This window comes from Galeopterus variegatus, unplaced genomic scaffold (assembly GCF_000696425.1).
Source record: "Galeopterus variegatus unplaced genomic scaffold, G_variegatus-3.0.2 Scaffold4630, whole genome shotgun sequence".
NCBI lineage: Eukaryota > Metazoa > Chordata > Mammalia > Dermoptera > Cynocephalidae > Galeopterus > Galeopterus variegatus.
The window spans coordinates 103,637-131,618 of NW_007730741.1; the positions used below are offsets into that span (position 1 = coordinate 103,637).

Below are 27,982 nucleotides of genomic sequence, written 5' to 3' on the forward strand. Positions count from 1 at the left end.
TCATGGCCATTATTTCTTATTCACAGTACATGTGAGATACTTGTTGGTTTGGCATTTCTTTATTAATGGATTACTTTAATATAGTAGTTTGGCATTTGTATTAGTAAGGGTTCTCCAGAGAAACAGAACCAATAGGAGATATATATATATATATATATATATATATAGACATATGACAGGGGATTTATTAGGGGAATTGCCTCGTGATTAATGAAGACTGAGTATTCCCACGGTAAGCCATCTGCAAACTAAATGCTGATAGTGTGGTTCAGTCCAAGTCTGAAAGCCTCAGAACCCGGGAAGCTGAGTACAAGGCCTGAGAGCCCAGAGATGACACTGGTGTAAGTCCTGGAGCCCAAAGGCTGAAGAGCCTGGAGTTCTGATGTCCATAGACAGTAGAGAAGAGTGTGTCCCAGCTCTAGCAGATAGAGAGGGATTCACCTTTTCCTTGTTTTTGTTCTCTCTGGGCCCCCAGCAGATTGGATTGTGCTTACCATATTGAAGACAGATCTTTCCCTCCTAGTCCACTCAGGCTCACATGCCAATCTCCTCTGGAAACACCCTCACAGACACACCCCAAAATAATGCTTTACCGGATTTCTAGGTATTCCTTAGTGTGGTCAAGTTGACACCTAAAATTAACCATCACCATGTTTTTTTTTTTTATTGAAACCTAACTGATTATACATATTTGTTTTGTTTGTTTATTTGTTTTCCTTGGTTGTTCTCTAACTTGCATTTTCTTTTTTAAAAAATTTTAATTGAATCATTATTGATTATACATATTTGTTTTGTTTGTTTATTTGTTTTCCTTGGTTGTTCTCTAACTTGCATTTTCTTTTTTAAAAAATTTTAATTGAATCATTATTGATTATACATATTTTGGGNGCCTGCAGGCAGCGTCTGGCAGCGCGGGCGGCCGAGAACTCCTTCCTGCTGCTTCACCCAGCGCTGCTGCTTTGGATTCCCGGCCAGGTGGGAGACCTTCCTCATTTGCAGACTTCCGAGGAGACCCTTATTTTTTCCAAGGTTAAGAGATTCTGGAATAGAAGCGTCAGAGGAGATTAAGTGAACCTTCTACAACTCCTCGGACCTCGCCAAGCTCCCTTTGGGGCGCGAGACCACATTTGAGCATCTCACTGGGGCGCAGAAATGCAAGAACCCACTTTGTCCCTTCTCCGCAGTGTGGCTTGCCTGATGTACCCCTAGGAATGAAGAGGAGACTTGTCATAACCCGATGAGGTACTGAAAGCCAAATGGCAAAGAAGATATCACAGGACATAAGCTAGTGATCGATTGGGGGTGGGCAGACACGTTTCTGAATGTAATTGGTCGAGCGTGAAAGAGATGTCCTCTTAAAAAGCACAACAATCCTTTAAGAGGAGAAAGATTGAGTTTTCCCGTTTTTGCCAAGATTTTGAAGACCGTTCAATGTGTTGTACATTTTATATAAGATGGGAACTTTGTGAAGTATTCTGTCCAAGAGTGTAAACGATGACTACCCCAGCTCTGCTGCCCCTGTCTGGACGTAGGATACCACCTCTGAACCTGGGGCCGCCCTCCTTCCCACATCACAGGGCTACCTTGAGACTGTCTGAGAAGTTTATCCTTCTCCTTATTCTTAGTGCCTTCATCACCCTGTGTTTTGGGGCGTTCTTCTTCCTTCCAGACTCTTCAAAACACAAACGCTTTGATCTGGGTTTAGAAGATGTGTTAATTCCTCATGTAGATGCCGGCAAAGGGGCTAAAAACCCTGGAGTCTTCCTGATCCATGGACCTGATGAACACAGACACAGGTTCGTTTATTTTAGAAGTTCTGGTATTAACAATTAGTAGAGCAAGGTACGGTTGTGGCATCAAATCTGTTATTTTTTTGCAGTAGTCGTAAGAATTGTATTGTTAGTTCAAAACTGGCCCTGGAGTCCCACCTAAAGTTCAGCTCCTTCGTTTTATATGGGAGAAACATTTGTGTTCAGAGTTGCTGTGTCTAATGTGGACAATTGGGAATGGAGGTATGAAAACTTAACCTAAAGAAATAGTGACATGTGCTGCTCCTGCATTTATTAAGAATGTGTTGCATTCAGTCATTGTACCACCCTGTGAAATCAATATATTGAATCTTGACAGCTCCTGTGGGTTTGCTCTCCCAAAGGCCCTCATTATCTGGCTTGTAGTTAAAGCTTAGTAGTGAGTCTTAGCTTTTTAGGATGACAAACACGGGCAGAATATACCTGTCATTTCTTAACATGTGTAAGTGTCCTGATTTTTGTTATTTTCAGGGGATGTGTGTGTTGGTGCTCTATATGGAATCAGTTAAAGGTGTCTCCAATCCTAAGTCATTTCACCTTGTGAGTTGTAAATGAAGACTTATTTTTTTAAAATTTAATTTTGTTCTCTTTCTTTTTTTTTTTTTTAAATGTAAAAGATGGACTGTGTCAAGCAACTATTAGAATTTGGTTGATTAAGGGGCTCACATTCTTTCACATCACCAAATTTGCAATGAAGTCTTGGGAGAGTATAATCAAATTAAAATAAAGTGGGAGGTCCCTATTTCTTAAAATAGGGAAATATGTGGGGAAAAAATCATGCTTGAATTCAGTTTTCTACGAATGCTTGTTTTAACTTTTTATCAAGCGTGAGATTTTTGAAAAAGCTTAGGTTCAAATGTGAGCCTAAGTTAAAATACTTGGGAAACTGCACTGCTGTAATGAGAACTGGTTTTTTATTCTTCCCAGTGTAGTTAATTCATTACTTGCTTAATTGTTCTTTGACTTTTGGCTGAACCTTATGGAGTAGTTACTTCTAATATTGTTTCATACCATTCTTCTGTAACTGATTTGGAATTTCTGCCATTATAAACTTCTGTATTCTTTTAGATTTGTTTCTTTAATTTTGCCCTTCGTATTTTGTGACTTCGATAAAAATCTGATATGAGCTGTGAAATATGTTACTGAAATATTAACAATGATATTACTGTTTTCCTTGGAAACCTTATTTCTCATGGTATTTGTATAAACTATGATGAATATTTGAAAAAAAATGTGTAAAGACTGGCTACAGAGCTCCTTGATTGCAGCCAGCTGTTAACATTGTTTAACTCTGTTATTATAATAATCTGTCATATATGAAACAGTTTATATTTTGTGTAGCATAAAAGTTTAAAAAAATATGGCCACATTCTAGTTTAAAAACATTTACATAGAAAAATTCTTAATTAAGTGGAGTTAAACTATAAAATTTGAATGAAGATACAGATATGTGCATTTTATTCACATTTTAAAAAGTCTACTTAAATTGTTTAAACATAACTTTATATAGCCTGTGATTATACATGCATGTATGTTCTTGCTATCCAAAACTACTGGGTTCCTGAAATTGGAGAGCAAGGGGTGGTGAGTGAGCCAGATCCTGAGTTTTGGATAGTAAGAGTCCAGTTAGCAAGTGATACTTGTGGTAATTTATTGGAATATATTTGGTTCCTGAGTTTTGAAAAGCGAGAATTCAAATGGTGAGTTCAGGTGTCAAGGGATGTGTGTATTATCTCTATGTATATTTCTGTGGTTATATCAGTTTTTTAAAATATTTTGCTTAGTATGTTATTTGTTGTTGCTTACTGTATCTGAAAACAGATATAGTAAACATGTAGTAAGATATACTGTAGTCTGTAGTGATGAGTTCTTTTATTTAAGCAAGGAAATACATTTTAAATTAAGTTTAAAATGTAGAAACACAAAACATCAAATTAATGTATAAGCATTAGCTTATTTAAAAATAATTAAGAAAGATAGCATTTTTACAGAATTAGTTGGTACTAAGATGATACCTATTTTGCGTAGGTCAAAAGAAGTCTTAATTTAGAAAATATGAATTTACAATTTATCTTAATTTTGTGTGTGTGGAAAGGTACAGGATAGAGAGATGAGGAATTTTACTTTAACTGATAATTAATGAAAAAGAGATCATGGCCATTATTTCTTATTCACAGTACATGTGAGATACTTGTTGGTTTGGCATTTCTTTATTAATGGATTACTTTAATATAGTAGTTTGGCATTTGTATTAGTAAGGGTTCTCCAGAGAAACAGAACCAATAGGAGATATATATATATATATATATAGACATATGAGAGGGGATTTATTAGGGGAATTGCCTCGTGATTAATGAAGACTGAGTATTCCCACGGTAAGCCATCTGCAAACTAAATGCTGATAGTGTGGTTCAGTCCAAGTCTGAAAGCCTCAGAACCCGGGAAGCTGAGTACAAGGCCTGAGAGCCCAGAGATGACACTGGTGTAAGTCCTGGAGCCCAAAGGCTGAAGAGCCTGGAGTTCTGATGTCCATAGACAGTAGAGAAGAGTGTGTCCCAGCTCTAGCAGATAGAGAGGGATTCACCTTTTCCTTGTTTTTGTTCTCTCTGGGCCCCCAGCAGATTGGATTGTGCTTACCATATTGAAGACAGATCTTTCCCTCCTAGTCCACTCAGGCTCACATGCCAATCTCCTCTGGAAACACCCTCACAGACACACCCCAAAATAATGCTTTACCGGATTTCTAGGTATTCCTTAGTGTGGTCAAGTTGACACCTAAAATTAACCATCACCATGTTTTTTTTTTTTATTGAAACCTAACTGATTATACATATTTGTTTTGTTTGTTTATTTGTTTTCCTTGGTTGTTCTCTAACTTGCATTTTCTTTTTTAAAAAATTTTAATTGAATCATTATTGATTATACATATTTTGGGGGTTCAACATTGACATATGTTGGTCAAATCAATATTACTAGCATATGTATTTTTACAAATCATACTTATTTTTTATGCCCTTTGTTCAGTTTCTTCCTATCCCCCTCTTCCTCCTTCCTCTGGTAACCCTAGATTTCTTCTCTCTTTCTGAAAGACTAATGGTTACTCTGTTGATTTGTTGCCTAGATGATCTATCCAATGTTAAGAGGTGTGTTCAGGTCCCCAAATATTATCATAGAGCAGATGTTTCTTCTGTCACTCTGGAATGGGCTTTGTGGAGAGAGACATCTTCTTTTCTTTGGTCTCTGCTGGTGAATCTCCTTGTGTCAATGCACTCCAGTGGCTGGCAGACCATCTGCGTCGTGATTGTGGTGTCTAGCCGCTTTTGCAGCAGCCATGATTGTTGTGGTGGCTGTGGTGGGCCACCCACATGGAGGTGATGTTTTTAGCATGCTCCTTGGTACTGGTGATGTGCCTGGTTGTGGGGAGGGTCTGGTCCCTGACTCCATGCCTCAGGACCTGGGTGGGCCCCGAGGTGCTGGCGGTGGGCCTGGTTGTGGGAGGGGGTCCAGTACACAGATCCATGCCTCAGGTCCCCCAGTGGGTCCCAAGGTGCTGGCAGTGTGCCTGGACCAGAACTAATTTGTTGTCCTTTGCTTACTTCTAAAAAGGAGGAACTTCCTGTGGGGACCAGTTCTTGAGCTGTGTGGTTTAGCTAAATTCCTGCTTTGAGCTGACTTTCTAGGGAAGGCTTTTTGTGCAGCTCAGGTTTTTATGGTTGACCTTATAGGTACTTCCAGTTCTCCAGAGACCTGGTACACCTGGGTTGCGTAGAAACTCTGATCTGGGCCTGAGTCTTTTCATAAAACTGCACCCCATGTAATTATGTATTCCTGACCAGTCTCCTCTGAGTGGTCCTTTGCTGATTTGGGTGGTGGTCAGCTGTCCTTGCCATGCCCCAGTGTTCTGCCAGTGGGCCTGTCTCCTCCACTGCCCATGCTGCAAACACTTCCCATAGGACAGGCTGTGCACTTGTCCCTTGCGATGACTCACTGGCCTCTGAGTGGCTCCCTTTTTTCAGTTGTTGTGGCTCCTTGCTCCTATGTGGGTCCACAGGAACCCTATTAGTGGTCTTGCTGGCCCGGGGGCCACCAAGGCCCTCTTCTCCGCTGCTGCCTCTATGCAACGTCATCCAAAGGGCACAGCTGTGGCTTTTGCCAGCTCCTGCTCTGTGTGCTCAGTAGCTCTAGCCTTAAAGCAGCCACGGCATGAAGTGGGCAGAGCGGTTTTTTCTTTCTCTCATCATGGCTTCTCCCACCTTCATGCACTCCATACGTCTCTCCTCCTCTTCCCCTAAGCTGTAGTGGCCCCAGCTTGACTGTTGTTGCTTTTTTATAGTTTTAAATGGTTGATTTGTGGGAGAGAGTGATGCCGGGGACTGTCTATTCTGCCATCTTGAGCTGATTATACATATTTGTGGGGTACAGTGTTGAATATCAATACCTGTGTGATGATCATTGGGATGATTAACTTATTCATTGTTACAAAACATAATCATTCTTCGTGCCCATTAACCAATTTCCCTCCCCCTCCCCCTTTCCCACCTCTTGTAACCACAGTTCTATTCTTTCCTTCTGAAAGTTCAATGTATTATTGTGATTTTTCTCTCTCTCCCGTTTTTTTTTTTCTTTCTCTCTTTCTCTCTTCCTCCCCTCTTTTCCCCTCCCTGTATCTCTCTCCCTTCCCCTTCCTTTCCTCCCACTTATGAGTGAGGACATGCGGTATTTCTCTTTCTGTGCTTGGCTTATTTCACTTAATTTTCTCTAAGTTTATCCATGGTGCTGCAAATGGCAGAATTTCATTCTTTTTTATGGCTGAGTAGTATTTCGTTGTGTATATTTACCACATTTTCCTTATCCAATTGTCCATTGATGGATCTTTCTTTTGGTTCCATATGTTGGCTGTTGTAAATAGAGCTGCAGTAAACACAGGAGTGCAGGTATATCTTCGATGTAATGATTTCCATTCCTTTGGGTATATACCAAGCAGTGGGATTACTGGATCATATGGCACTTCTATCTGTAGTTTAAGAAACTTCCATATCGTTTTCCATACTGGCTGCACCAACTTACAGTCCCACCAACAGTGTAGAAGTTTTCCCCTTTCTCTGCATCCTTACCAGCATTTGTTATTCTCTATATATTTGGTAATAGCCAGTCTAACTGGAGTGAGATGGTATCTTAATGTGGTTTTGATTTGCATTTCCCTGATGATTAGTGATGTTGATCATTTTTTAATATAGCTGTTGGCCATCCATTTGTATGTCTTCTTTTGAGAAATGTCTAATTAGCTCCTTTGCCCATCTTTTAATCGAATTATTTGTTTTTTTACTAAGTTGCTTGAGTTTCCTTTTATACTGTGGTTTTTAATCTCTGGTTGGATGTATAGTTTGCAAATTTTTTTTCCCATTCTTTAGGTTGTCTTTTCACTTAATTGTTTCCTTTGCTGCATCACAGTGTTTAAGCTCTGGAATCAGCATTGATTCATACCCCAGTTTGCTGCTGTTTAGATGTGTGATCTTGAGCAAATTTTTAAACCGTATGTCTAAGTTGCTTCCTCTGTGTGACAGTAGAAGACATCTGCATTACAGGTTGTTGTATTGAATCATACATGCAAAGCACTCAACATAGTTCCTAGCATTTAGTAAATGCTCAATGAATGTTAGCTATTATTATTATTATCATCAGTTATTATGATAATTGAATATTTTAATTTTGAATCTACTTTGCTTTAAATACTGTATATGTTTCTGAAAAGTTGGATACAGTTTGCTTAATATTTTAAAAGTACACTAGAATCTTATTGTCTAGAGGAACCATTTTATAACCAAAGTAGTTAGCAACATATACAAGATGTATTGCATGCCTTGTACATATTGCATGCTTACTGTGTCAGGCCCTGCTCTTATGGAGCTTCCGATCTAGGGAGGATGACAGGCATTAAATAAATAATTTTGTTTTTGAGGTGTGATGAGCATTATGAAGTTATACTCAATGCTATCAGAGTACATCGTGGGGTGACCTAGCCTATGGAAAGGGGTTGGGGGAGCAGTGGGGATGGGGAAGGCTTAATTGATGAAGTGCTTGCTCAGAAACTTAGAATGAGTAGGAGATGGATAAATGAAGTTGAGGTGGGGGTGGAAATGGCTAAAGCAGAGGACACAACATGTGTGAGAGCCCTAAGGTAAAAAAGCTTGGCATCATTGAGGATCTAAGAAATGTTAAGTATGGCCGATATAGAGAGTGGCTATGTGGGGCTAGGTGAAGAGACTAGATGAGAGGCTGGATTTGGCCTGCATACAAGTTTTTTAGCCTCCTTATTGTTGTTACAAAAGTTTGAATTAGTTGCCAGCATTCACAAATTGGAGGATGTCACATAAAGTTTGGATTTCTGATTTCTCTTGAAAAACTAGAGGATATAGCAACATTCAAGTCTGTATTTTCAGATGGTTACTCTCAGCTGGGACCTGGCAGAAGCTGCTCCCTCTAGAGGGGCATGTGCTCTCCATTTTATGCCACTCAGTTAAGGTGACTAATAAGTAAATATAATGAATCAATATTTAACCTGGTTGTTGTAGAGATTGCAATCCCTAGACAGGAGAGTTTGTAGTTAAGTGTTTTGGTTTTTATCCTAAGTACTATGGGAAGTCATTGAAGGATTTTAATGTAATGGAATGATATTAATTCTAAATGTTTTAAAAATTTGAGTAATCATTTTGGTTGCAGTGATTATTTACTGGATGGAGAGGAGCAGGAGGCTAACCATTTAGGAGTCTAGGTCACGGAGGATGTTGGCTTAGACCACAGTGGTGGTAGTGGAGGAGGAGAGAAATTAGTGGAGAAAAGAGATGTGAATTATTGTTTCACAGTAAATGTTGGTTGGTAGAATATGAAGTTTAAGGTAGAAGGAGGAGTGAATTGAGAATAACTTCTAGCTTCCTGGGTGATATGGCCATGGATTACTAAGAAATAACACTGTATTTAATGAATGCTTTAATTTATATAATTGATATTACATGAACTTAGTATACTTTCATGAGGAAACCAGTATGTTCTCTTCTATTAAATAGTCCAAAAATAATTCAGAGTTTTCAAATGCCTTCTAAAAGATAACATAAAATGTGTAGTTTGGTTATTTTTTAGCATCTGTGATTTTTAAGTAACCCATTCCCAAATAGGAATTGGTTCTAATATACACAAATGTTGTTATAATATACAGTGATATATACATAAAGTGTCATGTTCATAATTTGTGTACATAATAGACCTAGATAATTAAAAATTTACTTATTAGTTTCTTACATCTTGAAACCAACATTTGTTTTATATAATGGCATTATATAAATAGTCTTTGTGGGCCTTTTTTTTTAACATTTATTTAAACAGCTTATAAATTTCATCCTCTAGTTAGGATTTTATTAGTCTGAATTGAATAGTTGAAGGTCAGGTGTATGCTTACCTCTGATAGTTTCCTCGAAGGGAAAGAATATAGGCTTTGGAGTCAGAAGCACTCCACGTTGCCTCTTGACTCTACTAACTAGCTGTGTGACATTGTGCTAGACATAATCATTCTAAACCTGTGCCGGCCAATGTGGTAGCCATTAGTCACATATGACTGTTATACTTGAAATGTGGCTAGTCTTAAGTTCTTCATGTATTTTCTGCTTGATTCAGTTTAGTTAGTTTTTTATTATGAGTAGAGATTTTATTTTTTTACTTTATAACTTTTTTTTTTTTTACCATTTACTTGTATATATTTGTGGGGTACGCTGTGTTGTTTCAATACATGCGTATACTGCACAATGATTCACTTAGGATAGATAACTAACCCGTTAGTCCACTCCTCTCTCCCACTCTGGTCCCCTCCCAGCCTCTGGTAACCATTATTCTAGGGAGTAGAGATTTTAATATTACTATTTTAATTTTCTTGCCATCTTTCCTCATCTCATCTCTCCTCCATGCCTTTTTCTCCTATCCTGCTCTTTACTTAGGGCTTTCTGCTCCTATTTGGGGGAGGTAACGTTGTTTTATCCTCTAGTAAGTCTGCTGGATGTTCCATTTCCCTTGTAATATATTTCCCCCCATTGGCTTATGGTTGTTTTTCCTACTTCCATTTCAGATACAAATTATGTAAGGTTTATTTATACTTGACATTGTCAATAACTTTAGACCGTGGTCTAGATACCTTTACTGCATTTTTTTTTTTTTTTTTTTTGTCCACTTGTATGTTGTCCACTCTGTAGTTCGAGAACAAGGTGATCTGTATAGGTCTTAGCCTATTTTCCTTTGTTGTACTAATGGTGCATCTTTAGTAGTCTCAACTGTTTTGGTGCTGGAGTAGGTTTTTATGTATTCCCCAAATTCAGAATACAGTTGACAGTATGGACAGTCCCCTAGATTCTTTTGTCCCTCATCACCCAGAATGCAGTTGTTCATTGTACTTCCTTTGCACACATTCTCCAAGAATTGGTCTCTGACAGAATGTGGTTAGATAATAAAGTAAGAATTAGGAAGGATTGTGTGGAAAGGGAGGTTGAACAGTGCTCTGACTGCAGGGAGGTCTCTGTCCCATTTTCTCATTGGGACAGACCATTGGGTCTCTGTAATAAGGTGCAGTTGGGGTTGGGTAGTTGAGCATTTTTTGTTTCATGAAGTAAGGCCTGTTTCATTAAAATCTAGGTACAGTTATAAGTTAGTGAAGATTCTTCCAGATTCTGACATTATCTTTGTGATGGCTCTCATTTTTTTGATAACAGTGACTTTGCTTTCATTAGTTCAGCATTATAAAATCACTGAATATCTCAGTATGTTTTTCATTCTTCTAAAAAATAAATAGAGTAGTGTTAGCATGGTTAAAATATAAAATGCCAGTGCCTAAGTCCTGATTTTCATGTTGGTCAGTGATTGCTGGAGATTCTAGGAGAGGACAATGTGCAATGCTCATAAAAGGTGAACAGTGTTTACTGGATATAATTAAATGTTTCAAAGAAATAAAATTTGTTCAAGCACTAGTTTGTTGTAAAAGCTATAATAGCCTTTATAAAATTTCTCTTGGGTTTTAGAAGAAGAGTTCTAGGGCTATGAGATGTTTATTTTTTCTTATTTATTAATATTTCTTTTGGGCTTTCTTATTAAAGTATCATACTCACAATCTCAGAATATTTCTTCCAAAATGTTAATATAGATTTATATAGGTTATTTAGCCTCCATAACATGTAGTTTAAGATTTTGTTTTCTGTCATCACTCTTTATTGTAAATCTGTGCTTTAATTACTTTGAATTGTTTTCATTTAATATTATTCCCTAATAGTGTTTTTTTGATCTCCAGGGTTCTTGTTAATATTATTTTACTTATTAACAGCTGAAATAGCCCAAATCCATGTATAGACTTATTCCCTTACTTTCCCTGCCATTAGGTGGTCTTTTTCTTTATTTTTCTCAAGTATTGTCTATGATTGCATATTTAAAGTGTTTTGCAATCATTCACTTATTTGTCTGTCTCTCCCAACAGATCATTGGCTCCTTGAGGACAAATGACTGTATTTTATCTATCTTTGTATCTCCAGTACTTGAAGTACGTTTGGTCTTTAATAGAAGTATATGCCTATTGAATAAATGTTGTCCATGGCAAGATGACAAATTTTCTTAAGAGAAGGTATAAACAAAATGCAGGGAAGTATTGAGTGATAGGATGCAAAAGCAGAATGAATGATGTCTTAAGGTGAGAAGGATACAGTCTTTAATAAAGGCTCTTTATAAAAAATAGTAAAAAGACTAGGAATAATTCACGTCAGCCCTATCTAGAACATACTTATTTCTATAAATGTGTCTAAAGTATTTTGTATACTCACACATTGAAATTCTCCTTTGGGAAAAAAAGAAAATAACAGAGAATATGTGATGAGTGTTTTCATATATTTAATCTTCTTTAATCTTCACATCAGATCTGTAAATTAAGTATTCCTAATCTCATTTTTACAGATAAAATTTAGATTATAAATTTAAATTATAGGTAAAATTTAGATTATGCCTAAAGTTGGAAAACTGGCAACACAGAAGGTAAGTATCTACTAGAAATTGTATATGGTAAGCATTAATTTAATTGATGTTTAATAGGCAAATGTAATGTTCAGTATTGTTTGAAAATTATGAAAAGATTTAACTTACAGTTTGGGCTGACTATATATCCCTTGGCGAGGAAAATAGTTTTACTACTTTCATTTTTTCTGATTGTGCAGATTCTGTCAGAAAAGTTTATTTTGACTGCCATTGAATTTTTCTTGGAACTTTTCTTGTTAGAATATGGTTGTAATGAAGTCTGTACTGGAGATTTATTTTCAGATTGGGTTTTAGGATTCATTATAAAGAAAAAACTCCTTAAAGGACATTCTTTCCAATGATCTATGCTGGAATTTTATATGGTCCAGAAGGAAGGCATCATTGTATATTGAATACATTGGGCTCTTGTTTCAGCATTGTCCTTACTTGCTGAGGTGTATTTAGATAAACTAACTTCTCTGTGCTTTGATGTCCTTATTTATGAAATGAGGGAATTGATTGAATCTTTTGAAGATTCCTTCCAGCTCATGCATATAAAATATAGGTAATTTTTTGATGTAGGGAACTGAAGAGAGTGCAGTAATTTAGTACAGGCATCACAAATGCTGTGAAGATAAAGTGTATTCTACTAAATAGAAATTAGTGTCATTTTTGTATATGAAAATAGAGTTTTAAAGTCATTTTAGAAATGACTAAAATTTATTTATATATTATATAATTATTTATATAATGAAATATGTACCAATTTAAAAAGAGAAAATGAATGAAATGACTTTTATATGTTTTTGTTTCCTATTAGTTTAGAAGTATAATTTATTGAGCATTTTATATGCCAGCTTGAAAGTAATGGGTATATTTACAAAAGTGTCAGGTGTCATTTTTGAGCCCAGTTAACAATTATACCTCTTCTTTTGTTATCTGTGACTTTAAAATAGACACTGTGGAAAAGTCCTTGAGTAATTGAGGCTTTAGACCCTGTGAAGGCTCCCACTACTCCTAAGCCACAATTTCCTTTGAATAAAGACATTTTCTAACCTTAATATTGAGAGATGCCAGTGAAAGTGTCTGTTCTCTTCTGTTTTCCATATCTTAACAAGAACTTTTGGGACAAATTATACAAATAGTTTAAAAAAAAAAAAGTAAAATGAGGTAATCTGGAGACTGCAAAGAACAATGCAGGTATTGTTTTTCCTTTTGACATTTTTGACATTTACTTGTTTATAAAATTAATCTCTATTATGTAGATCTCTTGGTGTCTTATTCTCTAGTGCTTGGTATCTTACGTGTCTCTTACTTAGTGATATTGATATTGCCATTATAAATATTTGTCACATTTATTTATTCAGCAAGTGTTTTTGAATATTTATGATATACCAAGCATAATGCTAAGTATTGGGGAAAAAACTACTGAAAAATTCACATCTTAGACTGAAATCTTAACATCATTCTTAAAGCCTATATTATCTTTGTAGCCAGATTCTAGAGTTTTTAGAGATACATTTTCATTTGCTTGAAGTTCTGGTACAGGCATTTAGGTCATTGGCATTTTTTGAGAGTTCAGGTAGATTATTGCTTTATCTTTCCTCATTTTTTATTTTTTTCTAATACACTTTTATATCATTAATGTATGCATTTCTTCTGTATGGACTGGGTTATCTGGAAATAAGGGGCAGATATTCTGAAGCTTTTAAAATCAGGAACCAGGAAATGGCATCTGAAAAAAATATGCTAAACATTGTGTTAAATTGAGATCTGGTACAATTGTATGTATTTATATATTTAAAATTATTTACATATAGCTATGTATGGTTTATTTCTACCTTTATAAAGTTATATGTGCATACATGACTTTTTTTTTCAATTGTCAGTAAGTGGCATCTGATATAAAGTTTATTTGTGTTTGGTATGTATTATGTATATAATAAATGTGAATTATTATTCTATTAATTTATGATGCCACTGGTAAACATTTACCTCTTCATGACCTAAATTTTTTTCCTGCACTTGAATAGATTGGTAACATCTAGGGTAAGGTGAGCATTGAGCAGCTGGCTCATCTTGTATACTGTTAGTATAAATATAAATTAATAGGGTTTTCATGAAGAGCAATTTAGTTATATTAACTAATTTAAAGTACCTATTCTTTGATTCAGCAATTCTTTTCTAGGAACTTATCCTTGAAAAATTCTCACATCAGTGCACAAAGAAATGTTGACGAATATCCCCTGAAGCTATAACATGACATATTGTAAATGATCCAAATGATCCAACTGGGCAATTCTTTTCTAGGAACTTATCCTTGAAAAATTCTCACATCAGTGCACAAAGAAATGTTGAAGAATATCCCCTGAAGCTATAACATGACATATTGTAAATGATCCAAATGATCCAACTGGGGATTAGTTAAAGAAACAATACATTTTGATATATACAGTTCTTTTTTTTTTTTTCTTAACCCACCGTCGATCTTTCTTGGTTAGTCCCCAAAGCACCAGACTGTTTTCATTTCATAGTTTTATAATAGTATGTTTTGACATCTGATAGATTTTGTCCTCTGTATCTTTCTTGTTTTAAGAAAGTTATGAGCGTATACAAAAAGTCTTAGGAGATAATATCAGTATACCCACTGTTTAGCTTTGTCACATCTTAACATTTTCTTATTTTAGCTGAATATTATTCTTAAGGTTAACCTCTATCCTGAGTTGACATTGTCATTCTCAGTAAATGGTTTTATACTTCCATAACATATGTATTTGTTACTATATATAGTTTTGCATGTTCTTAAACATTGTATATTGTTCTGCAAGTTTTTTTTCCTCAACATTATTTTTATGATTTGTATATGTTGATGTTTTGGGCTCTGGTTCTATTATATTATCCACTTAGGTATTCTATTATATGATTAAACCTCAAATTATTTATATATTCCCAGTTGATAGTAGATTTTTAGGTTAACTTCTTTTTTTTTTGCTGCAAAAATATTCTGTACATGTGTGCTTTGGGCACATGTGGTTTTCTCCAAGGTAAAAACTTAGAAATAAAATTACTGTAGAGTGTGTGCATCCTTGACTCTAAATGTTGTTGCTCAGTATCTCTGTAGTGGTTCCACCAGTTTTCACTCCCACCTGTGTCTTTTACAAACGATGGTATTGTTAGACTTTAAAATGCTTTGCCAACCTTATGCCAATTTTTGTTTACATTTCTCTGATTATTAGTGAGGTGAAATTTTTTCTTTTCTTTTCTTTATGTATTTGATTTTTGGGTTTCCTACTCTTTGAATTGCTTGTTCACATTTTTTGCCAATTTTTCTTTTGGGTTGTTTGTCTTTTTCTTATTCGTTTGTACGAATTATTTATACATTCTGGGTGAATTCTTTATTAGTTACATGCATTATACATTTATTCTTGCTATTGGGTACCTTATTTTTATATTTTGTTTGTGGTGTCTTTAGTTTTACAGAAGTTTTAAATTTTAATGTAATTGAAATTTGTCAATATTTTCATTTATGGTCTTGCTTTTTGTCGTTTGTGTAGGGAAAGCTTTCCCAACCTGAAGTTGCAATCTCTTCTATTTTCAATAATGTAGTTTTAAAGTTTATTTTTCACATCTAGGGATTTAATTTGTATGGTATTGATTTTTGTGTATGGTGAGGTAGAGACTAAATTTGCATTTTTCCATATGGGTGTCTATTTGTCCCTGTGTTATTTTTTGAAGAGGCTACAATTTCCCGTGGATTTGTAATGCCATTTCTGCTATATAAAAGTTTTTGTATATTCATAGTTTTGTTTCTGAGTTCTCTCTCTGTTCTCTTGGTTCTTTTGTATACTTCTTTTGGAATAGCATGCTGTTTTGATAAGTGTGCCTTTAGATAAGTCTTGATATTAGCTAGGGTGGGTTCTTCTACCGTGTTTTTCAAAATTGTGTTTGTCCTTCTTGATTTTAAGCTCTTCTGTAAGTATTTGTTTTTTTATTCAGGTAAAATTTGCTTAATATAAAATTAACCATTTTAATGTGACTTCTTAATGACATTTAGTACATTGACAATGTTGTGCAGCCACCAGCTCTAACTCGAAGATATTTTCATCACCCCAAAAGGAAACCGCATACCCATTAATCAGTTACTCTCCACTCCTACCTCCCTGCTTCCTCATGAGCCCTTCCTTGACAAAGCATACCATCAGTATGCTTTCTATTTCTATAGATTTACATATTCTGCTTATTTCAAATAAATACAGTCATGCAATATAAGACCTTTTGTGTCTAGATTCTTTCACTTTAGCATACTGTTTTGAGGTTCATCCATGTTGTAACATGTATTAGTACTTTTTTATGGCTAACTAATAGTTCATTGTTTGTTTATACACAAATTGTTTATGCATTCATGTGCGGATGGACATTTGGGTTTTTTCCACATTTTGGCCATTGTGAAATAGTGTCGCTGTGAATGTGTGTGTGCATATATTTGTTTGAGTACCTGTTTCCAGTTCTTCTGGGTATATACCTAAGAGTGGAATTGCTGGGTCATGTAATTCTACATTTAACTTTTTGAGGAACCACCAACTTGTTTTCCAAAGCAGCTGTACCATTTTACATTTACACCAGTAATGTATGAAGGTTCTAATTTCTTCACATTTCTCCAACACTTATCCAGTTTTTTAAAAATTCACTGTATCTATCCTAGTTGCTATGAAGTGGTATTTCATTGTGGTTTTGATTTGCATTTTCCTAATAATTAATAATGTTGAACATTTTTTTGTGTACTTGCTGACCATTTTATGTATATTTTTTGGAGAAATGTCTGTCCAGGTCCTTTGTCCGTTATTTTGAGTTGGGTGGTTTGGTTTTTTATTTTGTTGAGTTGTAAGAGTTCTTTATATCATCTGGACACTAGACCCTTATCAGATATATGGTTTGCAGATATTTTCTTCCTTTCTATAGGTTGACTTTTCACTTTTTTTATAATGTCTTTTGATATTATAGAAAATAATAATTTATCTGTTTTCTTTTTTTGCTTGTGATTTTGATGTTGTATCTGAGAATCCATTGCCAAATTCAAGGCCATGAAGATTTACCTGTTTTCTTCAAAGAGTTTATGGTTTTAGCTATTATAGTTAGGTTGTTGATCCATATTGAGTTAGTTTTTGTGCATGGAATGAGATGGGAGTCCAACTCAATTATTTTGTATGTGGATATTCAGTTGTCCCATCACCATTGGAGATGATTTTTTCCACATTGAATAGTATTGGCACCCATGTTGAAAATCAATTGGCTATAGATGTGCGGGTTTATTTCTGGACTCTCAGTTCTATTCCATTCATCTATATGTCTATCCTTACTTATGCTAGTACACACTGTTTTGATTACTGTAGCTTTGTAGTAAGTTTTGAAATTGGGAAGAGTGAGTGTTCCAGCTTTGTTATTCTTTTTCAGTATTGTTTTGGTTATTTGGAGCTGCTAGCAATTCTTTATGAATTTGAAGATTAGCTTTTCAACTTCTGAAAAATGGCTTTTGGAATTTTGGTAGGCATTACATTGAATCTGTAAACCCCCTTGGGTACCTTTTTCACCTTAACAATATTAAGTCTTCAACCCATGACCAGGATGTATATTTCTATTATTTCAGTCTTTGATTTCTTTCAGCAATATTTATAGTTTTCACTGTTACAAGTGAAAACCACTTTTATTAAATTTCTTCCTAGGTAGATATTTTATTCTTTTGTATGCTATTGTAAATATGTTTGTTTTTTTCTTTCTTTCTTCCCTTCCTTTCTTTCTTTCTTTCTTTTGTTTTGAATTCAAAATATTTTAACATTTAGTTGTAAGTATTTGTGGGGTACAATATGTTGTTTTAATACATGCATATACTGCACAATGATTCACTTAGGGTAGATAGAAGAGTTTTCTACTCCTTAGTCCACCACTCCTTTCCTTGCACCACCACCCCAACAATTCTACTCTCTACTTCTATGAGAACCACTCTTTCTTTCTTTTTTTTTAGATCCCACATATGAATGAATCATGTGGTATTTGTCTTTTTTTGCCTAACTTACTTCACTTAATATGATTATTTCCAGTTGTATCCATGTTGGTGCACATGATAGGATATCATTTTTTAAATAGTAGTATTCCATTGTGTACCACAGATTTTTTTATTCATTCATCTATTGATGGATATTTAGGTTGATTCCATCTCTTGGCTATTGTGAATAGTGCTGCGATGAACATGGGAGTGCAGGTGTCTTTTTGACATATTGATTTAATTTCCTTCGGGTATATACCCAGTAGTGAGATACTGGATTGTAGGGTAGGTCCATTTTTAGTTGTCTGAGGAACTTCCATACTGTTTTCCACAGTGGCTATACCAATTTACAGTCCCACCAGCAATGTAGAAGAGTTCCTTTTTCTCTGCATACTTGCCAGCATTTGTTACTTTTTGTCTTATTGATGATAGCCATTCTAACTGGAGTGAGATGATATCTCACTGCGGTTTTAATTTGCATTTCCCTGATGACTAGTGATTTTGAACGTGATTTCATGTGCCTGTTGGCCATTTGAATATCTTCTTTTGAGAGTGACTGTTCAGATCCTTTGCCCATTTTTAAATTGGTTTATTTGTTTTTTTGCTGTTGAGTCTTTTAAGTTCCTTATGTATTCTAGATATTAGCCCATTAGCTGATGTGTAGTTGGCAAACACTTTCTCCTATCCTCTAGGTTGTCTCTTTACTTTGTTGATAGTGTCCCTTACTATGCAGAAGCTTTTTAGTTTGATGTAGTCTCATTTATTTTTGCTTTAGTTGCCTGTGCCTTTGTAGTTTCCCTCAAAAAAGTGCTACCCGCTCCCATTTTGTGTAGTGTTTTGCATATGTTTTCTTCTAGCAGTTTCATAGTTTCAAGTCTTAAATTTAGTTCTTCGATCTATTTTGAGTTGATTTTTGTGTATGGTGAGAGACAGGTGTATAGTTTCAGTCTTCTGCATGTGGATACCTAGGTTTTCCTGCACCATTTATTAAAGAGGCTGTCCTTCCCGCATTGTATATTTTGGCACATTTGTTGAAAATCATTTGGCTGTAAGTGGGTGGTTTTATTTTGGGGCTCTGTATTCTGTTCCATTGGTCAGTTTGCCTATTTTTATGTTAGTACCATGCTGTTTTGGTTACTATAGCTTTATAGTATATTTTGAAGTCAGGAATGGTGATGCCTCTAACTTTATTCTTCTTGCTCAGGATTGCTTAACTATATGGGGTCTTTTTTGGTTCCATACAAATTTTAGGTTCATTTTTTCTGTTTCTTCAAGAATGTCATTGGTATTTTTTGAATGTGTAGATTGCTTTGGGTAGTATTGACATTTTGATGATATTAATTCTTCCAACTCATAAACATGGGATATCTTTCCATTTATTTGTGTCCTCTTGATTTTTTTTTTTAAATTTCTTAAATTGAATCCTTGTTTCTTTATATCACTTGCTCCAGGTGTATAGTCCCTGCTAGAGCCTGAGATTGCCTATGCATAGGTGATAAGCCCTTGCTTGCCCTTGCTGCTAGACATCAGGAAGATGAAATATCTTAAACTTTCTGGCTTCTGCAGGAAGAGGAGTGTTCTGCTACCAATATACTATTGAATTCCTGAAATTATGTAAGGGGTTATGTTTTGACAGCTTAAGGAACATAAAGTAAACTGAAAAGAACCCAGTGATTTGTAATAAAAAAAGTGGATGAAGTTCTTACTTGTTCTGTGCTGTTTGGAAATACAGACATAAACAGACTTTCTAGACTCTGCCTTTTTAGCATTTTCTGTTCAAAGATTTAAAACAAAGCTGGTACTGCCCTCCTTAGAGGAGTTCTTACTTGTTCTGTGCTGTTTGGAAATACAGACATAAACAGACTTTCTAGACTCTGCCCTTTTAGCATTTTCTGTTCAAAGATTTAAAACAAAGCTGGTACTGCCCTCCTTAGAGGGTGCTTGGAAACATGGGGGCATTTTTTGGTTGTCAGAATGATGGGGGTGGGGGCATTGTTGGAATTTGGTGGATTGTAGCCAGGTATGCTATACATCCTACAGTGACCTGACTGTTCTGCACAACAAAGGATTGAATTATCCTTCTCAAAATTTCAATAGTGTATCCGAGAAACACTAGATTATCTGGATCATCTTCATGAGGGGCTTCAAGTTATTTACTGGCTACCTTTGCTTCACTGTCTGTATATTCTGGCTTGAGTGTTATTTCTTACTTCCTTGCTTTGCTGTTCCCTTTTCTTAGTTCAAGGGACTTGATTCCTTTTCAAGCTCAAAAAAAATTTTTTTTTAAAGTCTGGCTCCCACACCATATACAAAAATTAACTCAAAATGGATCAAAGGCCTAAGTGTAAGAGCTGAAGCTATAAAACTCTTAGAAGAAAACACAGGGGGAAAGCTTCATAACATTGGATTTGGCAGTATTTTCTTAAAAATGACATGAAAACACAGACAACAAAAGAAAAAATAGATAAGTTGAATTTCATTAAAATTAGAAACTTTTATGTATCAAAGGACACTATCACCAGAGTGAAAAGGCAGCCCATAGAATGGGAGAAAATATTTGCAAATCATGTATCTGATAAAATACTGATATCCAGAACATATAAAGAACTCCTACAGCCCAACAACGGCAACAACAAAACAACTAGATTAAAAAATGGGCAAAGGACTTGAGGAGACATTTCTCCAAAGAAGATGTACATGTGGCCAGTAAGCACATGCATCTCTAGTCACTAAGGAAATGTAAATCAAAACCACAGTAAGACACCACTTTACTCCCATTAAAATGGCTATTTTTAAAACAAAACAAAACAAAACAAAGTAAGTGTTGGTGAGGATGTGGAAAAATTCAAATTCTTGTGTAACTGATGGGAGTGTAAAATGTAGCTGCTGTGGAAAATGGTATGGTGGTTTCTTAAAAAAATAAATATAGGATTATCATATGATACAGTGTTAAAGTCAGAAAAACGTAGAGACAGATCTCTAAGAAAACATTTTATTTGGTAAAATAGGATAGCTGTCTGGGGCATACACACAGATCACGGTGATCTCCCGTATGTCCAAAGAGCAAAGAAAGGGTTGAGATTTTATAAGAAAAAGAAATGCTATATATTGTTTTGAAAGAAAGCTCTTTGGCACTAGTGAAATTTTGGAAGTTGGCAGGCTTTGATTGGTGAGTGAAGTTGGTAGATAAAATTAATATTCTTAGAGTCATGGCAGGTCATTTTAGCAGCTACTAAGTAAAACTAGTCTTAGAGTACAGTAGGCTGTTATAGCAGCTGGGCTTGAAGAAAATTCTTGTAGCAGGTGCTATGTGCTCTGAGTGCTTTTTCCTCCTGGCCCTTTGATTCTGATTTAGTTTGGGTATGACAAGAATGGCTCAGTTTGTATAACCAACTTTCACAACAGCGATTACACTTCTGGATATATACCCAAAAGAAGTGAAAGTGGGAACTCGAACAGATATTGTACACCTGTATTCATAGCAGCATTCTTCATATAGTGAAAAGGTAGGAACAACTCAAGCATCTATTAACAGATGAATGGATAAACCAAGTATGGTATATATATACAGTGCAGTATTATTCAGTCTTAAAAAGGAAGGAAATTTTGACACATGGTACAATGTAGTTGAACCATGAAGACATTATGCTAAGTGAAATAAGCCAGACACAAAAAGACAAATATTGTATGACTCCACTTATCTGAGGTACCTAGGGTAGTCAGATTCATAGAGACAGAAAGTAAAATAGTGGTTGCCATGGGCTGGGGAGAAGGGTGAATGGGGAGTTAGTATTTAATGGGTACTGAGTTTCCATTGGGGAAAATTAAAAAGTTCTGGTGATGGGTGGTGGTGATGGTTGCACAGCAGTGTGAAAGTACTTAATGCCACAGAAGTGTTCATTTAAAGATGGTAAAAATGGTAAATTTTGTGGTATGTATATTTTACACAATAATGGTAATAAATTTGTATAAATCTGTGTTCTCTGTTTCTTTTATTAGTCTCTGTTTAGAGCTGCAGAATAAAAATACTTCTTGTCACTGGTGCTAGCCATTATTAGCAGTCTTTGCATAGCCAGTAGTTGTGATTCTAATAAAAGGATAGTTGGTTTAAGTGAGACTGGTAGTGATTGTTATGATTTGAATCAGGTGGTGCTGGCAGTGTGTGGCTCTTGGTGTCTGTGGGGACAAACCTCATAGCTGCCTCATCTCTATCTAACATGAGTGGTGTGAGCCATTCCACATCATAAGGTCCAGTAACTTAAATGGAGTGAATTTAAAACAATGTAAAAGGTAGTTTTAAATGCAAAGGTATGGGGTTAGAGGAGTGCCATTGGTTTGTGGGCTGTAGGGCTTGGAGCTCAGGATAGAAGGCTGTCTTAGTTTGCTTTGTCTACCATAACAAAATACCATAGACTGGGTGGTTTAAACAACAGGATGTTATTTCTCACAGTTCTGGAGGCTGGGAAGTCCAAGATCAAGGTGCCAGCTGATACAGTTTCTCATGAGGGCTCTTTTCTTGGCTTGCAGACTGCCACCTTCTTGCAGTGTTCTCATGTGGCCTTTCCACCATGCATGCACAGGGAGATAGAGAGAGGACAGCTCTCTCTCTTTCTCTTATAAGGCCCCACCCTCATGACTAGATCTAACTCTAATTACTTCCCAAAGGCCCCATCTCCAAACATAATCACTTTGGGGGTTAGGGATTCAACATATGAATTTTGGGGGGTGGGAGGGTCATAAACATTCAGTCCATAACAGAGGCAGTCTGAGAGGTAAGTGTCTTAGGAACAAACCAGGTAAACGTAGGCAGACCACAGAAACAAGCGCTTAGTTTGGAGAAGACAGACAGAGAGAAAGGATGTGAGCCAATAAAACAATTTAGAGAAACATGAAGAGAGGGAAGGTTCAAAGCCAGAGAATGGGGAAGGCAGAGCTTAGAAAAATTACCTGTAAAAAGGAGATATGGTTACAGCAATTTTGCTACTGGGTTCTTACTGCCTTAGGTGTATGTACGTAGGCAGGGGGCATTTGGTAAAGATGCTTGCAGTGCTAATAGCAGGTTTGGGCCAAGGACGACATTAAAGACTGAATGGATGATGTTTTACTCCACAGGAAAATGATGAATAACTTAACAAAACCTTTTTACCATTTTTTTTTTTTTTTTGGCAGCTGGCCAGTAAGGGGATCCAAACCCTTGACCTTGTTATTATAACACTGTGCTCTAACCAACTGAGCTAACTGGCCAGCCAACAGAAACTTTTTAAAAAGAACATTTTAAATAAATTCTTTTCATGTCTTGACAGATGATCTATAGTGACTTTTTGTTTTGAATTGATGATGATTTCTTATAATCAACAGTCTGGTAACATCAGTGCTGTCTCTGTCCTCTCTCCATCTAATGGTAACTTTTGATGGAAATACATGATTTTTTGGGAGACAATCTTTACAATGATTAGAAATCCATTTCAACTTTTATCCTTTGTACTTCTTTAAAATGTCAATCAAGGGGCTGGCCCGTGGCTCACTCGGGAGAGTGCGGTGCTGATAACACCAAGGCCACGGGTTCGGATCCCATATAGGGATGGCCAGTTCACTCACTGGCTGAGCGTGGTGCTGACAACACCAAGTCAAGGGTTAAGATCCCCTTACCAGTCATCTTTAAAAAAAAAAAGTCAATCAAAAGGACCACTTAAATTACCAAATCCCCCTTTAAGACAAAAAACAACAAAAGTTTCATAAGATATTGAAGGAGGCAGTTACTGTGTGTGTGATATCTTCTTTTTCCTTTGGGTTTTATACCCTTTTTGGTTTTTGATTCATTACAGGAAGGCAAGGCTTTGTTTTAAGTTGTTTTAGTTAGAACTTGTATGCTGGGGTAGTGATTTTTTAGTATTTTTTCATTATGTGTTTTTAAACTACAACAAAACAATTTAGAGATCTTATAAGGTTTGGTTTATAATGGGTTTTTTATATATATGGTTCAGTTATCTCTGTTTACATTGTCAGATTAGATTTTAATCTCAGGCTCTAGGGAAGCCTGAGGGAAGAGAAGAGAATTTGACAAAACATGATTTTTCCCCTTCAAAATAAATGGTAAAAAATTTGCTTGGTTAAAACAAGATACACGAGAGAAAAAAAAAAACAATCCAAATGATCGTGAAGGGAACAAAAATTTACATAGCACTATATATATTGTATGGGTATGAAATGGTATGATCAACATAGTTGACCAACCTGGAATAATATAGAGTCTGAGATATATGATGAGAATTGAAGTGGTTCTCCATGTGATCATTTATTTATTTATTAAATATTTATTAAGTACTTTGTTTTAAACAGTGACAATATAACAGAGTAAGATAATGCCCTGAATTCAGACAGCTGAAGGAGCTTACAGAAAAATGATAAATATGAAAATAAGACTTTAAAGGGCTGTATATGGAAGAATCTGAAGAATGTTGGAGATACGTGATAACATGTACGTAGAGTTTTCAAGAATGAATATCAACTCATGAGGGCAGGAGGAGGTGTAAAGGAGATTCCAGGAAAAGCGTTACCATGTGCATAATCTGAAAGGTAGGAAATTGCAGAATATGTTTAGGGAATTGTCAGAAGCTGGAGTGTAGGGTATTTTTTGTATGGCAGGGAATGAGGACTGATAAGGCAGGGTAAGTCCTTAGTTTATAAATAGGGATTGCTTGGCTTTCTAGGAGTCTGACTCCATTGTTTAGAGAAAAGAAGATAGTTTATTTTTCCATTTTAACAGATAAAAGGTACATAGCTATCAGAGATTTGTAAAAGCATTAAAAAAACAAGTATTATCAACCTTACTACATTTCTAGCCTAAAGAGGTGGGGAGGAGGACTGATATTGATCATTTCACTAAGCATTAATTGCTCCTTCCTAGAGGCTTAAAAATAAAAAAGAATATGACCTTTTCCCAGAGCATATCTTACCTTTTCTGTAACAGTCCCTGGTATTTACTTCCTCTGTTGTGATTCACTCATTTTCTAATTACTTGTTTATATATTCATTAGATTGTGAACTCTTGCAGCCAAATTAGGTTTCTTATTTTTCTTTGTGTTCCCTGTGCCGAGTTCAGTTCCCCTCATATTGGTAATGGTTAGTTGATTATTATTCAATTAAGCTGAAATTAATTCAATGGCAGATACCCATTGATTTAACCTGAAATTACCATTAACTCAAACTGAAATCCTATTAAACACAAGTTAGAATAATCTATAATAATATATAGCAGCTCTCTATGTAAGCAAAATCTCTTAATAGCCAAATAAATAACTTATACCTAACTGATCTTTAAGATAGAGATGGCGAGTTTGTGTTGATGGTCCATGGATTGCATTATTAAAATGGGAGCCCTAAAAGCACTTTGTATTTTGGGGGAGCCATGTGGCCAAAGTGATTGCATTTGGTATAAAAACTTGAGGTTCAATGGATTTCTCAGTGCCTGGCTTTGAATTTCTTTTAGCTTCTTTCATGTGGCTGATCAATTACTTGTATTGAGAAACAGGCTTCTCTATTAACATGTTGTTTTAAGAACGGGATTCACTCTTATGGAAGGGGGAACCAAAATGTGATAAAATTTGTGCTGTTGGATTTTTAACTATAATTAGTACTCTGGAAAACACATGATTTGGCTTGAAATGATAGCATTTAGAAAGTTCTTTGTCGTTTGTATGACGGCATTATTCTGTGTGAATAGAGTCCATTCATTTTCTATTGAGACTCAGACCGAATTTGTGAACAACTCACTTATAATAGTTGACACCATTTTACCTCTTGGTTGCCTCCAAGTTTAAAGAGTTCTTCCGTCATGACCTTGAAGGTGTGACATTTCTTTGTGGAAGGTCTTAAATTCTTTCAGGCACTTGCCACTAAGCTGTGTAGAATGCTATGCTTTCAGTGTTTTCTGTTCCAGTTGCTGACTATTCTATAGTCATTTCCTAAAACCATTCTTGGCCTGTATTGTGCATAAGTAGCAATTTACATAACTGCTTCCACTATATTTGCTGTGCTTTCCTGGATTCTCTGAAATTTCTTTTGAATATTATTAAAATATAAGATGTTTGAGAAGGTTATTTAATAGCTAACTTTGTCATTAAGAAGCTCTATAGTATAGGCCATTGTCATCTTTTAAAAGATAGCATTACATTGTTGATTCATTTGGCATGGTTTTTAGTCAGTACATAGGGGCAGTGGTGAGTTATTTTTAGAATTTGGAGATTGGTAAGAGTCAGTTTAGTAAAATTTTCTTATAATGGTGAGAATAGTTATCTGTCAAAGTTTTTAAGGGCTTTCCTATTTCTTAAATCTAAATTAGATGAACCACGCCTGGAAATCTTAGCAAGGCAGTAATGGATGTGAATGAAATCTGAGGTAAATAATGGTGTTACCATAGAAGAAAAAATGTATCAACAAAAGTTTGAATGCTTGGAGTCTTAGAAAGATGGGATCCAGTTTAGGAAGGGAAGGAAATTGCATTTACTGAGTACCTTGTTGCATTCGTATTTATAGTAATTTGTAGATTCTTTTGAGTTTTCTATGTAGAAATCATATTGCCTGTGACAGAAGACTTTTTTTTTCTGAAACTTTTCCTTATATTTTATTTTTATTTTCTTGTTTTATTTTGCTGACCAGGACTTCCAGTGCAGTCAAATAGAAGTTGTGATAGTGAGCATTCTTATTTGTTTCTCTCACTTTGAAGGGAATTGTTTCTATAGTTTCACTGTTAAGAATATTTGCTGTAGTTTTTAGGAGGTATCTTTTATTAGGTTGAAGAAGTCCTCTTTTTCTCCTTTACTATGAGGTGTGAAGATTAGGAATGAATGTTGAATTTTCTCACTTTCTGTTTCTACTGAATTATCATATTTATTTTCTTTTTCTCTTTTTATTGAAACATAATTGATTATACATACTTGTTGAGTTCGAAGTTGAATATCAATTCCTGTGTACAGTATGTAGTGATCCTTTTTTTTTTCTTTATTAGAGGATAAATTATATTGGTAGAATTTTCTGATATTAAATTCATATTTCTGGGAGAAATTCAATTAGTTATGATGAGTTGTCTTTTTTCTGTTTTCTAATATTGCTGATTTACTTTGCTGAAATCTTAAATTCTTTTGGTTATCTGTGTTCATGAAAGAGCATAGCCTATGATTTTTTTCATACTAATCATTCAGTTCTGTTTGGAAATGTTGAATTGGAGGTATTTGGCAATATTCAATGGCAACGTCTTATACTGTGTTAGTTATTTAGATTTGGAGTACTTAGTAACCTGGAGAAGGTTGACCATATGTATTTTGATATAATAGTTGAGAAAATACAGTTGTATGATGTTGAAATGAGAGTATATTGAGTAAGACCATTAGTGACCCAAAGGATGGAATACAACATTTTGGGAGTACATTGAAGGTAGTAACGCCAATGATTAGAGGCCTTTTGGAAAGGTAGGTTTGAGAAGAGAGAATTTCAAAGGAAGGATAAATTTAGCTATCAGTTTTTTTTTTTTTTTTGTCTTTTGTCTTTTTCCGTGTCCGGCAACGGATCGCAACCCTCAGTGTTGCTCCCGCACTGGACCGGGGACCGGCAACGGGATCGCAAACCTCGGCGCTGCTCCCGCGCCTCGCTCAGCCAGTGAGCGGGAACCGGTCTGCACGTGGGATCCGAACCCTCGGGCGGGAGCGCCGCCGCGCTTCCCAAGCGGCGCACTATCCAGTGCGCCACCGGGCCGGCCCTAGCTATCAGTTTTTAACTGTGGTGGGTAGAAGAGTGATGTGAGGTATAAGAAGTGGAAATACTGGAGGAGAGGATCTAAGGAGGCCCAGTGGCTGGCCTTGGCCCATCCTGTCCTCTTACCAGATTCTTGACTCTGCCACAGGAAAGAATTCAAGAATAGAGTCACGATAGAAAGTGAAAACAGTTTTAATATAATGAATAAGAAATACAGACTTCACAGAGAAAGTGTGGCCTAGCTCCAGAGCCTGAGCAGGGCCCACACCAAGTTTAATGCAAAAATAAGAAATATACATTACAGACAAGGTACAGGGTGAGTCTAGAGTGAATAGCAGCTTGCTTAAGGTGA

General features: G+C 35.7%; 1 protein-coding gene across 1 annotated transcript in view; it reads left to right on the forward strand.

Moving 5' to 3' along the window:
- The first annotated feature begins 922 nt into the window (after nucleotides 1–922).
- The window catches only part of LOC103603485 (mannosyl-oligosaccharide 1,2-alpha-mannosidase IB-like), a 68,091-nt gene continuing 41,031 nt past the window's right edge, over nucleotides 923–27,982 (forward strand). Inside the window, exon 1 of the mRNA XM_008588010.1 lies at nucleotides 923–1,796. Within this exon, the coding sequence (XP_008586232.1) occupies nucleotides 1,495–1,796 (302 nt within the window). The 5' untranslated portion in view covers nucleotides 923–1,494. The remainder of the gene's footprint in view (nucleotides 1,797–27,982) is intronic.